This window comes from Syngnathus floridae, chromosome 2 (assembly GCF_059516105.1).
Source record: "Syngnathus floridae isolate MCC-2025c chromosome 2, RoL_Sflo_1.0, whole genome shotgun sequence".
Lineage (NCBI taxonomy): Eukaryota > Metazoa > Chordata > Actinopteri > Syngnathiformes > Syngnathidae > Syngnathus > Syngnathus floridae.
This window is the reverse complement of record NC_142414.1, coordinates 12,518,816-12,533,653: the sequence shown is the minus strand read 5'-3', so window position 1 is coordinate 12,533,653 and position 14,838 is coordinate 12,518,816. Positions and strand designations below refer to the sequence as shown.

General features: G+C 42.2%; 1 protein-coding gene across 1 annotated transcript; it reads right to left on the bottom strand.

The window, feature by feature from the left end:
• Positions 1-165: 165 nt before the first annotated feature.
• On the bottom strand, positions 166-14,415 carry LOC148401808 (protein bicaudal D homolog 2). Its single transcript, XM_088364232.1, has 10 exons — positions 14,196-14,415; positions 12,683-13,012; positions 10,589-10,801; positions 10,352-10,504; positions 9,090-9,587; positions 6,992-7,861; positions 5,942-6,121; positions 5,708-5,859; positions 4,011-4,371; positions 166-2,565 (listed from the first exon to the last, which is right to left on the bottom strand). The coding sequence occupies exons 2-10, from the start codon at positions 12,938-12,940 to the stop codon at positions 2,560-2,562; spliced, it is 2,691 nt and encodes an 896-aa protein (XP_088220358.1). The 5' UTR covers positions 12,941-13,012; positions 14,196-14,415; the 3' UTR covers positions 166-2,559.
• Positions 14,416-14,838: the final 423 nt, after the last annotated feature.

The following is a 14,838-nucleotide window of genomic DNA, read 5'->3' as shown; positions in this document are numbered from 1 at the left end:
ATATATATTTTTAGTAAATTTCCTAGGTCTCGTACTTTATTTGAGTATTCATTTTTCATTGTTTAAAATTGCTGTTTGTCTTTTATTGTAGAAAAAAAATTGTTTTATGGTACTGTTATATTTTTACTGTGCGCATATGACAAACTTGACAATCTTGACAAATAATTCAGTTGGTTTACACTGTACAGTGTTGGTTTGCTTTATTCTGGGTTGCAGGAGAATGACGGGAATAGATGTACAAATCAAAACGTTTGCAGCTGTGTGCACATTATGAATTTGAGCTATTTATACAGAAACCAGAGCACATAAATACACTTTCAAAAAGTCCACAATTGAAATTAAATTACATTGATTGAATTAAATAGATTAACAAATCCATACGTTACCTTCAAAAGTAAGAACATTCTTGTCAAATATTTTCACTTTTTAGCTACGAGTTGTACAGATTGATGCAACTGAGTCCCTCCTGGAAGCAATTATCTTTACATAGTTTACTTAATACGCTTCCAATGCCTTTTGTTCTGAATTGTGTACAATCACGACCACACCGGATTCAAAATATACAAATAGAGATCGTTCATATTATCAGTCATTGCTTTGTCAGTAAAAACACACCCAAGTGGTGAAAAGTGAAAATATTCAAATCCACAATATTCAGTGCTTCTCAGTTTCCACATCATGGGGGGAAAAATAGACTTCAAATTCCAGCGATTAAATGTATTAATCGTCAACTTTTTAAGTGCAACAAAACCAAGAAGTGTTGGTTCACATGTGGGACAAGCTAAAAACTACTTTGCTGCTATGGGCAAAATGAATCATTTACTGACAACAACTGTGGTGAACTGCAAGTTTGTTTTGGTGCTTCAGAAGCAATTTAACATATTCTGTAACACTCTGGATAATAGCTTCAGCTAAAAGCTCCCAGAATTTCAATGTGATTACTCTCCCACATCATTCAGACTGAGTGCAATAATGAATGTACAGTAGCTGGAGATAAAATAAATAAAATCCTATTTGTGAAAGTTCTGATATGCAGCACCCATTGCACCATTCGCATAGCGTGGTATTCATTTTACAGAAAGAAATGAGGAAAAACAAGTAATAAGCTCCAGTGACTCGCTGAAAAAAAAAAAAAAACAAGAACAGTAGTCTAAAACAGCAGACGAGATCAAAACAAAAGGCACAAAAAACGATTTTGCAACACAACAGGAGATGGCCTCAACAGGCCTTGCACTCGCTTTTAGCTCTTAACAGTCATTTCCAAGTGAATTATTGAGACGAGTCTACCGGGTGAGTTGTACTGCATGATGCTGTCTTTTCTCTGCACTATGAGGCCCATGCTTGTCGTTTTTTTCGATGCATTTACTTTAAGTCAGATATGTTGGGTTAATGTGAAGCACAAAACTTGAGAGCAAAACAATCCACAGTTCGCTGAGCATTTTGAAGAGAAAATGAGGCATGTCATACATAGTATGCCAACTTAAGCCTATCGCAAACTGAATTAGAGCCTACTTAGTTAGTTGTTGTCGTGGACGGACGGAACTAAAGTTCCGTTTCCTGACTGAGATGCTGACATCATCTACTCTGAATTCACAACAAGAGACATCTTAGCTGGGTAGAGGCAGGAGAAAAGGCAAATAGAAGCGAGACTGCAGTGAAAACAGAAGCAGAGGAATGAGCAATATTTGCTTAATGGAGATGTATGAATAGAGTCAGTGAAGAAGAACCTTGCACTTGGCAATTCTTCTTCAACTTTGGACAAGTTACTTGTGGGGGGGAAACTTCATGACTGTGAGAAGGGAGATTTTACCAGCAATGGCACATTTTAAATTGCAGTCTGTCTGCAAAATACAGCATGCATCTACGCATTTCCTTATCTGAAATATCATTTTGATGTTTTTGTTTTGCCCTGAGGTGGGGAAAATATGGCTCACTATTCATGAAAAGAAAGTGTTTCCTTCCAACTAGGTTAAAGGTTTGTAGGTCAGGTCGCGGTCACGTGACCAAACACAATTTTAAGATGTGACTGTAATTAACGCTTGTATGTTAAAGGACTTATAGGAGAACAACTGTGTCAGTAAGGCTGCATTAGCGTGTAAAACACATGATCGTGGGGGCGGCGGGGTCACATGAATGAGCTAAAGGCAAGAATGCAAAGACATACGTGTCTCACAAAAGGAGGTTTTGGCTTGGATGGAAGGACAGTAAACAAAATATATTAATGGAATAAATACTGCTGATGGTAACTCACAACACCGCCTTAATAAACAAGACCAGATGGAAGTTGGGAACCACATAGGACAAGCCACAGTCAATGACTTCTCATAGCAATAAGAATAATAAGCAGCACATTTTTCTCTTCATCCTCCTCCAGGCTGCATGCAAGCGAGTGGGATGAGAGCTGTATTTTTACTTTTTAAACTCCATCTTTGTGGGGAATGCAGCAGCGCATCTGGGATGAACAGGATGTCTTGAGGCAGGAAGGGAGGAGGGAACCAGGGGAGTCAACATGAAGACGGGTCCTTGTGGTGAAGAGAGGGTTTGGAGTAATGAAGTGTTTCAGCGCTATAGAGACAGGATGAAACACACAAAAACAAAACAAAACAAACAAAAAAAAAACATGGTTAGAATAAAATACTCATGTGATTAATTCACATACAGGAGTCTAAAGCATAAGGCTGTAATCCTACGCTAAAGTTAAAGAGGAAGTCAACCAAAATATTTTCTTTACATTAACATGTTGTCACTTGCTGTCAATGGAAAATGACATCGCAGTTGCCAAGTCACAACCAATCACGGCTCACTGGTTTTCTGAAGCTGAGCTATGATTGGTTGTGACCTGAGACCTCGAAACTGTGATGTCGTTTTCAGTCGACAGCAAAATAGCTGACCCCAGATGGACAAAAACAGGTGGCTTTTGCCTGTTAAATCATATTCTTTAAATGAAACAATAATCAGAAAAGTGTTTTGACTAGTTACGACAAAGAAATTTTGAGGGTTCACTTCCCCTTTAAGATTTAATTCTTATCTATATTTTCATCGGGTAGTCATGCGAGTGGGTCTCGCCCAGCTTGTCTGACTAACATGCCAACGTAAAAAAAAGAATAAAAAAAACCCCGATGACCTGACAAATTGCTCAGTCTAGTTAGGATGGCCGCTTCAAAATGAGTATGTACGCCCCAACAAGAATTTTGAAAATTTGATGATGGGTTCTGGATAGATTTTTTTTGTGTGGAAAAACAAACATCCTTTTTGAGGAACGTTTAGACCTTACGAATGAAGAAAGAACAAATAACTGCTTGAGCACAAATATCACTTGCTCCTGTGCGTCATCGCCTGCGAGCCGACCTCGATTGCGAGCTGTGGGCTCTAGCGGAGGGTGGCGCCTCTGCTTTGCTACTGGAGCGCCTACCGGCATTCACGTGCAAGTCTGACGAACGCCTGGACTCTCTACAGACACCAGAAATCCTGCTCCTGCCTGCTGGATCGCTAGCATGGAGAGGTGCACCTGTCCGTGTTTCTGGATATTTTGCATTTAAATGAGCCAGGAGCAAGTCGGACTGAGACGCTCCTGATGGGTGTGCAGATTTAGACCTGTGGGCCAATGGTTGCTTTCTTCGCACAGAATTATCAAGGATGGGCTTTTCTCTAGGTTCACTCCATGCTTCATGCGCGTTAGGGTAAGCATGCAAAGCTTTAGACGAGGTTAGCTTCCCGACGCCAAGCAATGACGATTTAGGCCTGGAGGAGGACGCGGGTATGACGCGAGTTGTGATGAAGGTTTCCTGGCGTGGGACGGAACCTTTTCGGCCAGATGCGGCTTTTCTCGAGTTGTTTAGGACCACCGACCCGCTGCTCTCAGAGCTGATGGAGCTCTTACGTGTGCTGGAGGAAGCGGCACTTAACTCTGACTGCGAAACATCACTGACGCTCTGACTTCGAACGAACGTAGCGCCTCGGGGAGGAGGACCCTTGCTTGTCTGGTTGCAAGGACTGAACGGGGTTCTTACGGGGCTTGTGTGGAGGCTTCGCGTGAGAGCTCGCAAGTGGTGCGTGGCCATGGCTGGAACGCTGCTACCCAGAACGGGACTAGCACGAGGGCTGCTCCTCATGGAGGCACGCGCCGGACTGTTTCTCGGACTCCGTGGCGCTCGTCCCGACTTGGCGGCCAGCTCTTTGGCTCTGGAGCGGCGAGGGCTGCTGTTCAAGCTGTGAGGAGACAGCGGGGCCTCCAGATCCTCCAAGCGCTGAGTAAGTGCCAGTTTCTGCTGGATGGCCATGCGCAGTAGGGAATTCAGTGTCTTCTTCTCATCCTCTGCAGCTGCCAGCTGCCTCTGCATTTCATCCAGCTGGGTGACGTACTGGTCACACCTGAGAGATGCACACACCATGAAAAGACCCAACATGCACAAGCAATACAAAGCTGTTAAACAACCTCAACCACTGCACAGTCAATCGCTGCATTTCAAACCTTTTTAGAGTAGCAATAAATCTTGCAGTTATCAATAGTTAATAATGAAAAACTGCTTCAATGTTAATGGGTTAACAAGGAACTAAAAGTTGTCAACAACATGTGTACCATTTGTTTAAAATTTGATGATGTGAAGGGATACCAATTTGACACACATGTGACACATGCACACACACTCGCAGACACACACACCATCTGAAATAAGATCTGCTCAAATCACCTTTAGTTGTTACTTTTAATAATTAATCATATTTATATGTGTGCGGACACACTCATTTCCTTTAACGGTCCGCAAGTGCTTCGATTTCCAAATGGTCACTTGTACAACACTTCTGGGAATTCTCAATGCCCAATTACTGGTAAACTAGACCACAACCACTGGCTACTCAGGTGGCGCCATGCCAGTGACCCCTGATTTAAGGGAACAAAACATGCGATAAGCACAATTTTCCAGGTTTTTTTTTCTTCCACCCAAAAAAATATCCCTTTAACCAGAAATAGTAACCCACTAAACTAACTAATCAGTTAAACATTAAACTCAAATCCTGTCCTAGATTTGAGCAAAAATGTTTTTGGAAAGAATGCATAAATAATCACAAAAATAATGCATTTGTTTGTATTGAATTACAAAGAACAGTATAAGCCACCTATTCAAAATATATATTGTTTGATTGCCATTTGAAAACGGAAAGAACAAATGACACGTGGTTTGTCAACACTCCCTTGCACCAACATTGGCACAAGTATTCTCAGTTAAATTGCATTACAGCAATAACGCAACTCAACCACAAGAGGGCGCCGCTTGTGTTAAAATGTTATGTGTACAGAGACATTGACTCCTGCTTGAGTTCCAATCCCTTTCAGGTGTATTCAACGACACAAACAGACAAGATGTTTAAGATAATAACCGTTAATAAATTTTGCCTTCATTGTGATAACACTGTGCCTCTCACATGAGGCTGCTCCCTCGCTAAGGTGACCTGGCTTGGAAGAACAAATCTGCACAAGGCAGAGCATGTGGTTTGTAATCTTCACGTGAACCAGTGGATTGTACACACTCGGGCGTAATAGGCATTGTAATCTTATTAAGTGGTAGAAAATGCTGTACCACAATGATCCGACCATTACTGAGCAAGAAAAATACTCGATGAGCCGTCACGGCAGAGGTACAGTTATTATTATTAAAGCCTAAAGTAATTCAGTCTTTAAAAAAATAAGAAAAAAGAAGTGTCTTACCGACTAGCAAACATGACTCGGAGTGAAGAGAAGGTAGCTGCATCTTCTTTCAATGCTTTGAGTTCATTGCGTAGTTTCATCATGGTTTCAGACACCATGCTCTTTTCTGTCTCATATTTGGTTTTTAAATTGGACAAAGCCAATTCAGCAGTCTAAAATAAATAAATAAATACAATTGCAGGAGGCAAAAAACAAAGAATATACATTGATTGTTTTTGCTATAATTTTTTTTACCTGTTTGTTGGCCTTGAGCACAGTCCTGAGAGTTGCAATCTGTTCTCTCTTGGTGCTAAGAAGGGACTTGAGTTTAAGAACTTCCTCCAGCAGGCTTTCAGCATCCCTCTCCATCTCCACACTGCTACTCAGGCCCGAGTAAGGCATAGCACCCCGCTGACGACAGAGGTCCACTGCCACCTGATGGAATAAGGTCAGGTTCACATCATAAGTCATACAGGAGGATTCAGAGAGCATGAAAATGAATGTCGGACAATTGGACGAACAAATTCCAAACGTTATGTCAAAGTGAGAAGACCTCAAATCACTACTACAGGTTTAATTGCGCTAAACAGCAGTGTACTTGTGTTTCGAGTATTGTCCAATATCCAGGGTCAAAGCCGCATCAACGATTAACCTGGGTAATCCATTCCATTCAACCCCACACAGAGCCACGTGTCAACAAGGAATTGGATTTGTGCAGACACGAGCTACTCAGCGCCATTTAACAGTCTGAGCTGGGCATTAGCGGGAGGGTGCTTGTCAAGGCGCAAACACTTTCACTCAGAACAAAAGCCCTGCTTTCACCGAGAATACATTTCAACAGTCAAGTATCAGCAAAGCATAAGGAAACCATTGAAATTGTGCGTGTCAAAGGACTGCGTATTCTTAAAGACCTCACCAATCAATTCTTTATATTGTGATTCAGTTATTTTATTTTTATTTATTCAATTGATTTGAATGCTCTTTAAGTTAAGAAGCAATGAACAAATAAAATGTTTGTTTATCTCTTTATAATAGTGTGTCATCGCTTATTTTCTACATTGCATTATATTTATTTTTAACTAGACGATGTAAAAAAAAAAAAGCTAAATATATTGGGGAGCTGGAACCGATTAATTGTATTCCCATTTGTTTTCAATGTAAAACATTACTTGATTTATGAACATTTTAGTTCTGAAATGGGCTCAAGAAAACAATTAAGTTTGTAACATCAGGTTTCACAGTAATGGTTCATTGACGCCATTATTTCTACCCGCTCCTAGCCTGTTGTGATGAGGGCCTTCTTACCCGGAGGTGTTTGATCTGGCATCTGATGACAGCAACCAAGTTGCGGACATTGGAGGGGTCCCTGAAGTCCAGATTGGGGGAACCGGGGCAACTCGGAGAGTCTACAGAGGAGCCTGAACTGTCGACCTCCCCCATAAACTGCAAAGCGGCAGCTTTGGAGATGAAGGTGTCATTGGGCCGTGGCTTCTTCTGGGAGTTTGGCGGGGTGGAGATATGGAATGGCCTTCTTGAACCAGCTCCGCCGTGTGCCCTGGCGCTTTCGCGGTAATAGTCCAGGGTGACCCGTTTGGGGGTCAGGTTGTTACACACACAGATGTGATGATAGAGGTTGGACAGCTCCTCAGAAAAGGCCAGCAGCTCTTCCTGAGCCACACTCAAATGGCCTTCGGAATCGCTGGCCACTTTGCGTGTGGCTCCGATCTCAACCTCCAGTTCACTGATCCGCTCCTGGTCCTCTCTGCTGGACTTGATGCACTGGCGAATCTTATCCGCCAGCTCCTGGGCCTCTGATCGCCACCTGTCCTTCTCTAGTTTGTATCGTTGCTCCAAGGCGTTATAACGAGTGCCCGCTTGAGACAGTTCATCCCGTAGCTTCAGAAGCTCTTCACTGGCTGAACGCATACGTGCCTCTAGCACTTCTTTGCTCTTTGTGTCCACCTCGTAATCAAAGACCACGTCAGTGGCGTTGGCATTCTTGGCCTCTTTCTCGCCTGCCTCGCGGTTGTGCTCCTGGTTGCTCTGCACAGCCTCGAGCTGTTGGGTGAGAGAGCCGACTTTGTCCTCATGCTGACTCAGTGCTTGCTTGGACATAACCAGCTGCATCTGCAATTCCTCCACTTTGCTGACGAGACTCGACTTCTCTCTTTCCGTCTGCGTGCACAGAACAAAACAAGGCAAGCATGAATGTTAGTGAAAATGTATGGTATGCACATTTTAGGTTTGACTGGTGTACTACTAATGCGTGCAATTCAAATCAGACTGTCCAAATTGATCAGAATAATGAAGTGGAAGTCAAAAAGAAAAAAATTATACATGAATACAAAACACTTTTTTTGATAACAAATGGACCAAATTTGCAGTCTAGCAATTCATTCAAATAATCAGTTCTAAGCGGAATCCAGAATTGGCCGGGATTTTTTTTCAATGGGTCAAAAGATATGGAGTCTGTGTGACACACATTACCCCCAACCACCTTTCCACTTGCATGCATTTTTAATGTGAAACAGTGGCTGACCCCATTCGGGTCTTCACTCTAAACATCTGCTCGGTTGCCGCTTTTTCACCCAACCCCCAATTTCATTCCCCATTAATGAGAGGTTTCCTTCAAGCAGGCAGGGCTAACTCCAGACATTACACATCCTCTAGCATCCTTTTATTTGGTAAATAAATTGGAATTAGGTTGCAAATTATTATATATCTGTCCAAAACTGACAATACTGTACTGTACGCTGTGCCATTTCCAAACAGTGTCTTTTGCTCTTTTTTACATTAACCCACAGCGGATGTGGTCTAAATAAGGAAGCACGAGATGATTGCCACTTTAAAGCTAATATTTAGCGAGGCAAGCAATGTCTTTTATATGTTACTAAAACTAAACTGCACTTTTCCGTTATTATTCTGCTGAAATAAATCTTTCACGCATTGGGAGGTTTAGTGTTTGCATGTGGTTAAGAGATTATGAGCACATGCTTGCCCATATGAGCTGACTAAACTGTGTTTAGTGAGAGTTTGCGAACGGCTTGAATGTTGATTTTTTTTGTCAGAATCCGTTCAAGGTTACAAATGGTCGCAAAGATGTTTGCATTACATTTGCCAACAGTTTTGATAGTCATCAACTGTTTTTCTTGTCTTTGCGACAAGAAAAGCTCTTTGCAACCATTTGCAACTGTTTGCAACCTTTTAGGAACCCTGACGACCAACATTTGCTACGTGCGCAAATACTCACGGTTCAGTGAGGTACAAGCTTTAGTGAAACTCATCTAACTCGTAGAGGGATCAGTTTGAATGAAGAAGCTAGATGTTTAAATAATTATGTTGTAGGCATACAAATAGGGAAAAAAAGTTACTCATATTGTTGATGTAAATATTATGTCCGTACCTGAAGGAGTTGCTGTTTAAGTTTTTGGCTGTCTGAGAAGTGGAGCTCACTCAAGAGGTCAGACACAAGCCCAGAAGCTGGTGCACGCAGAAATATGTCACTGTTGCGTGGAGCGGAGTAACGTTGCATGACGCCATTCGTTTTGGAGCCCCCCACGTGAGGGGTGTGAGCCGAATTGGGGGCGTTGTTAACGCTGCCGTCCTGGCCCGTTTCCCGAGCGTCATCCTCTCCCGTCCGACCCTCTTCCTGGCTGTCATCCAGCTGGTCCAAGTGGAGCTCCAGGTTGCCCACGGAATCAAAGGGGTTCAGGGTCAAAGCAGAGAGTTCTCGGCGAAGACTGTTTTTCTGCTCCCTCTCTTCCTTCAAGGATTCCAGGACCTCGTCCAACTGACGCTCTGCAATCTCCCGCAGCCTCGCGGCCTCCTCCATCTGAGCTCGCAGCTCCTCTTGCTCCTCGTTCTTTTGGTTCAGCTCAAGCTTTAATGATTCAAACTCTACCTGAAATTAAAATGATGGGGTTGTAATTGACAATTATTTTAAGAATCAATCAATCTGATGAGGGGTTATTTTTTTCAATATTTTTAATATTTTTTTTATTTCCATCCCTATATATACTGGACATTATTTGAGATTGGCAGTGCAGAAAATGCACACACACAAATAAATATTTGAGAATCTTTCATTTCATTTACTCAATAATGAGTTTAGCTCTCGTTTAATATGTCAAGGTGTTCCTTGTTACACGAAAGACAAGTAGTTTTTGAGTTCTCTTCCTTTTCTCTACCACAAATCAAGAGTGACCTTAAAGCATCATAGGCTGTGTAGCAAATTGTGGTTTCTAACATTGCTACACCCTTAGCAGCAGTTCAGTTGGATTTTCTGTTTGCGTCACATTGGATATAACAATAGCATTGTGGTTGTTAAAGTGCTAGCAGTGAAGGCTAATTATTCACTCCTTTTGTTCTCGCCTGCAAGTCAATAACTGGTCTGCCCGGTGTCCTTAACGCAAGACGAGCTTTCGGCTAGTTGTGAGGTTGTGTCAACAAACAATGTGTGGCGACGATTGTAAAACATGATAGGAGCAACGTTGTGATTGCGCTAGTTAAACAGATTAGGAAGAATGTATCATCCTGTTTGTGTGCTAATAGCATTTGTTTGTGATTTTTTTTTTTTACATTGACAGCCAATTTTTGTTTGATTATAATGTTTTTACAATCAGGAAAAGTCAAAATCACACTGTATAAAATGTACATTTAAGTGACCTGGTTTTCCTTGAGCACAGACACTTGCTTTTGAAGAGATGTGTTCTCTTCTTCCAGCTCGCCATTGTCCTGTAATTGGCGCAGCTCACGCACTTTAAATTCCTTCATCTCATCCCTGAGGTGGCCTTTCTCTGCTTCCAAGCACTCACAGTCCTGTGTAACACAAAAGCCATGCTCAAATCACTTCCAAGTATGACAACTTAGGACAAGAGTATTATTCTGATTTGGAAACGGCACCTTCTTAAGTTGAGTTGAGACAACGCCAAGTCTGTCAATCTCCGCGTGAGCATTGCTAAGAGCGAGTCGTGCTTGCTTGAGTTCTCCCTGGACTTCTTCCAAGCGGGTTGCCATGGCGGCCTCCTTCGATGCCGTCTCCTGCAGCAAGTTCTCCTCCCGGCATTCTCCATCAGCGGCTGCGCGCTTCTGACTGCTCACAGAATCTGCAAACGCCTTTAGACAAACAATAAGAGTTGCAGAGCTTAACATTCAACAAAGCAAGTCAAACATACTTCATCAGGCTCACGTTGAAGGCTTAAAAAGCTATATTTAAGACCTCGTCAGTAAAATACAAGACCTGTCATTCACTATGTGACAATTCAGAGTGGGACGATTGGGTTCGGGCTGCAACAAGCTATTAACCCATTGATTCATTTTTTCCAATTAAAGAATGAATCTTGGTGGAGCAGAGCAAGCTGATTGATGCACTTAAATCTTTAATTAACTTTTTTCCCCCTTTATGTTAATAAGGATACAATGTTAGTCAAAGTGTACTTAAGAATTTTATAAACATACTATTTTAGTCATGGCAGAGAGGTTGGGGGCGTGAAATGTAACAGAAATGACAGCGATTCACCTCAAATTAGAAAATGATCTATTCCGATCTCCAGATTGGTATTGTCATGATGACAGACAGTGTTTCCAACAGGAGAGGGAGCAATTTGTTGCTATTTTGACAGACTTATTTACAGAACAATGGAGAAAGCCTTGACAAATACGACAGTGGATTTATAAACAATGAAAAATACATTTTGGCTCCTCCTCCAGTCGGAAAAGCCTCGCTGTCAACTTCCTGCGAGGTTGTTAAAACTTCCAAATATGGGCATGCTGTTTTGCAGACCTTTAACACTGAGCATGTGTAGTGTGACGAGGGCCTGTTTGAACGCGGCGATGAAACAGACTATTTGACAAGCAGAGTACGAGGTACGTGCATCTTATCCGCATGCGCTTTAATGCAAATGACTACTAAACTTGCTCTCAAAATGAGAGTGAAAAATGCTTAGCAAAAAAAAAAATACAAATAAAATACAGCTGTCGCTAGAACACTTTTTTTTTCTGAATGTAATGGCAAGCCGTTCACGTGAATGAAGAATTTCAGCAGCACTCCATACTTCAACTTGGCAAGCACGAGTTGCTCACTTTGAAAGATCACCCAGAAAAGTAGACAAAAGTTGTTACCAAAATGATTGACCGATTATCAAAAAATAATTATCAATTCATCGTTGCACCTCAAGCTCCTAGTTAAAACAAACTTACTCTGGCGTCTGATACTTTAATTAAGGCCTTCGAGTTGGGAACTCATAATACTTCTTAAACATGTGCAAACACCCTGAGGACTAAAAATCATCCAGAGCTTAGCTATGATAGATAATATTAAATACCATATCAATAGCACTAGGCTATTTTGCTACAATCAGTGAAACCTAAAACAATACCTACAGTATCAATTACTGAGGCTGAATGAACAATGGCGCTGCATGAAATAGTTATTGTGCGCTTAACTGAAGATTGAGCTATGGTCATTGTATGAAGATGCTAATTGGCTACATATTAGCCTGCACTACTTTATTTAAGCCCCGCCGAATCCGACACGTAATAAGGTTCAGGCAGATTTAAAAATTGATGGAATGCTTCAGCATGGCGTATTTTACAATATAACATAAAGACCTCTGCTTATGTGCCATGTAGAATATAAATGTGGTCTTTTTCTTTTATTTTGACTGTACAGATGAAACTAGTTACGATATGTTTATTGTTTGTGTTAAAATGGGCAGAAGAATTGTAGTAAATAATTTTCTCATCATAATCTGTAGCAAACCTGTCTTTTTAATTTCCTCAGCATCTCATCTGTAGAAAATGAATCTGAAAAATGTGAATATGAAAAGACCACAATACTGTTGCTCAAAATGAAGCTTATAATACATTTTTTTTTTTTTTTTACAAAGCTTTCTGTTTGATTTCCCCATTTAAAGCAGTAAATCAAATAACACACCCTCAAAACAAATCAATTGTGTTTGTGGGATAAATCTACCAATAGGCCTTGAGCGTTCTGACCTCTTTCAACTGCTGCAGTTCCACTTTGAGGGCTTCATGCTCTTCTTCCAGTTGTTGATTTTTGCTCTTGAGAGCTGAACTCTCCTCCAGCACCACCAAGCCGTAGCGGGCGGCCTGCAGCTTCTCCTCTGTGGCTTCCTGGAGCTCGAGAGTCAAACGCACCACCTCGGCTCTCAGGTCTTCACTATCCATGGAGGCAACGGCACCCCCCGCCAGTGCTGCACCTGCTGCATCCGCATCTGCCTCTGCCTCCAGCATGATTGTCTGGCTTCCCTCTTTTCTTCCAGCCTGCTCCTGTGAGCTTTACAGACTCACTCTCATTACTCCGCCCTAAAAAAGCAGAAAACACACATTAAGGAAATGACTTGGCCATTGAATATTGAAAGAAACTCCAGGCACAAAGGAAATATCTTGACATGAATTATATTTTCTTAGCGCGAAAGATTAATCATGCCAATCATGTTGATATTAACTAACTACAATATGAAATAGTATTGGTATCGGAACAGAATCTCCATTGTTCAATGTATCAGGTACTAGTGAAGGATGTCAATACTAAATGTAAAAAATGAGCACATTAAAGGATCACACTTATTATTTCATCAATTTTCTGTAACTCATAAGGGTTACGGTTGAGCCACAGTTCCAAAAATGATCACCCCCCCCCCAACATATCAGCCATTTCCTGAAGTAGGTGATGAATTGTACTCAAGTGAAAGTGCCTATTGAAACCACACTCAGCATTTTGACAGACTGTCATTCATGGGAGCAACCCCAAAATCTCAAAACCACAGTTGACTTTACTTTTGTTTGTCTTTTACTTTTCCACCTTTGGTCAATACTTACAATACAGTAACGTATTTATACTTGGTTACTCCCATCGCTGGGAAGCGTGCACCTTGCAAATAATGTACATTTAACACAGCCAGTCACCTCACCAGGGCATCGACCACCAACGCTTCAATTATAAGACGAGTTTACATGGCATGACAAAATAATAAGCCACGCATGAACGTTTGCATGCTGTTTGGGTGGGGCAGACGATCCCCATTTGCTCACATCCTCTCGAGTGGATTCAGCGAACATGGAAACGCCAGCTGCCAGCCAGCCCGTTGTCCCGCGGTCGATACCCGATCGTGTATCCGGTAGCATCTGTTTCCCCTCCACCACTTCTCAGCTTCTCAAATAGCTTCTGTTTCGAGCGACAGACCTTTTTTTAAACACTAAGCCATGCTGTCTGTCTGAACTATTTGGCCGGGTAAAAAGCACGACAAGCGTGCGGGTTGGACAGCTAGCAAGTCGAAGTTAGCCATTACGCGACTACATGACTTGAGCCTTCCAGCAGAGAATGCGCGGCGTGGATGGAAATGCGAAGTGGATCTGCGGGCGCCATTGCTTTCTGCTGTTTCTCAGTGTAGAAAAAGCCGATTCAGTGAGGGAGTCATCTTTACGTCATGATGATCCGACAAGCTAATTCAGCAAAGGAGACAAGATCGACCGGAATTGTACAAACCTTAAGACCACCCTTTCGTATTCCCAATATGTGACTCGGTTTGAGTCGGTAACCGCGCTGAAGCTGTCAGTGGGATCGTATCCTCCGCGGAGGCCCGGAGATGCAGTGGGTCCGCTCGCCTCCCTCGTATGGCCAGGTTGCGCTAGAGTCTCCCGGCGAGGTCGAACCGAGTGCGCTCAGTGTGCTGTAAAGTGTTCCACTGTCGCGTCAAATGCGCGCCGAAACGTCAAAGCGCAACTGCGCTCTCTAATGAACAATTGGGGAAGTGCACCTTGCGTGTGACGTTCTCCATGCCAAGCCCTCGTTCTTCAACATCTTATTGCTGGCTGTCTTGCAGTCTTGCAGACATTTGTAATCCGATCCGCAATTATAATTCAGTTATCTCGCTTGGGAAGAAAGAAGATATTTTTGTCATTCATCTGTATGGAATTATTCATTACAGATACGTATTTGCAATCCGCCATTCTGCAAAATTTCGCCGTGAGAATTATGGATAAGCAACATCTCCAATTGGATTCTCACGAGTCATACCAGAAATCCAGTCTTTAAATTCACCCCCAGACGTCTTGTTCTTGTAGGTATCTGGAAACAATCGGAATAAAAATTGCTCCGGTGTCAAACTGGAGATGCACAATCCTGATGT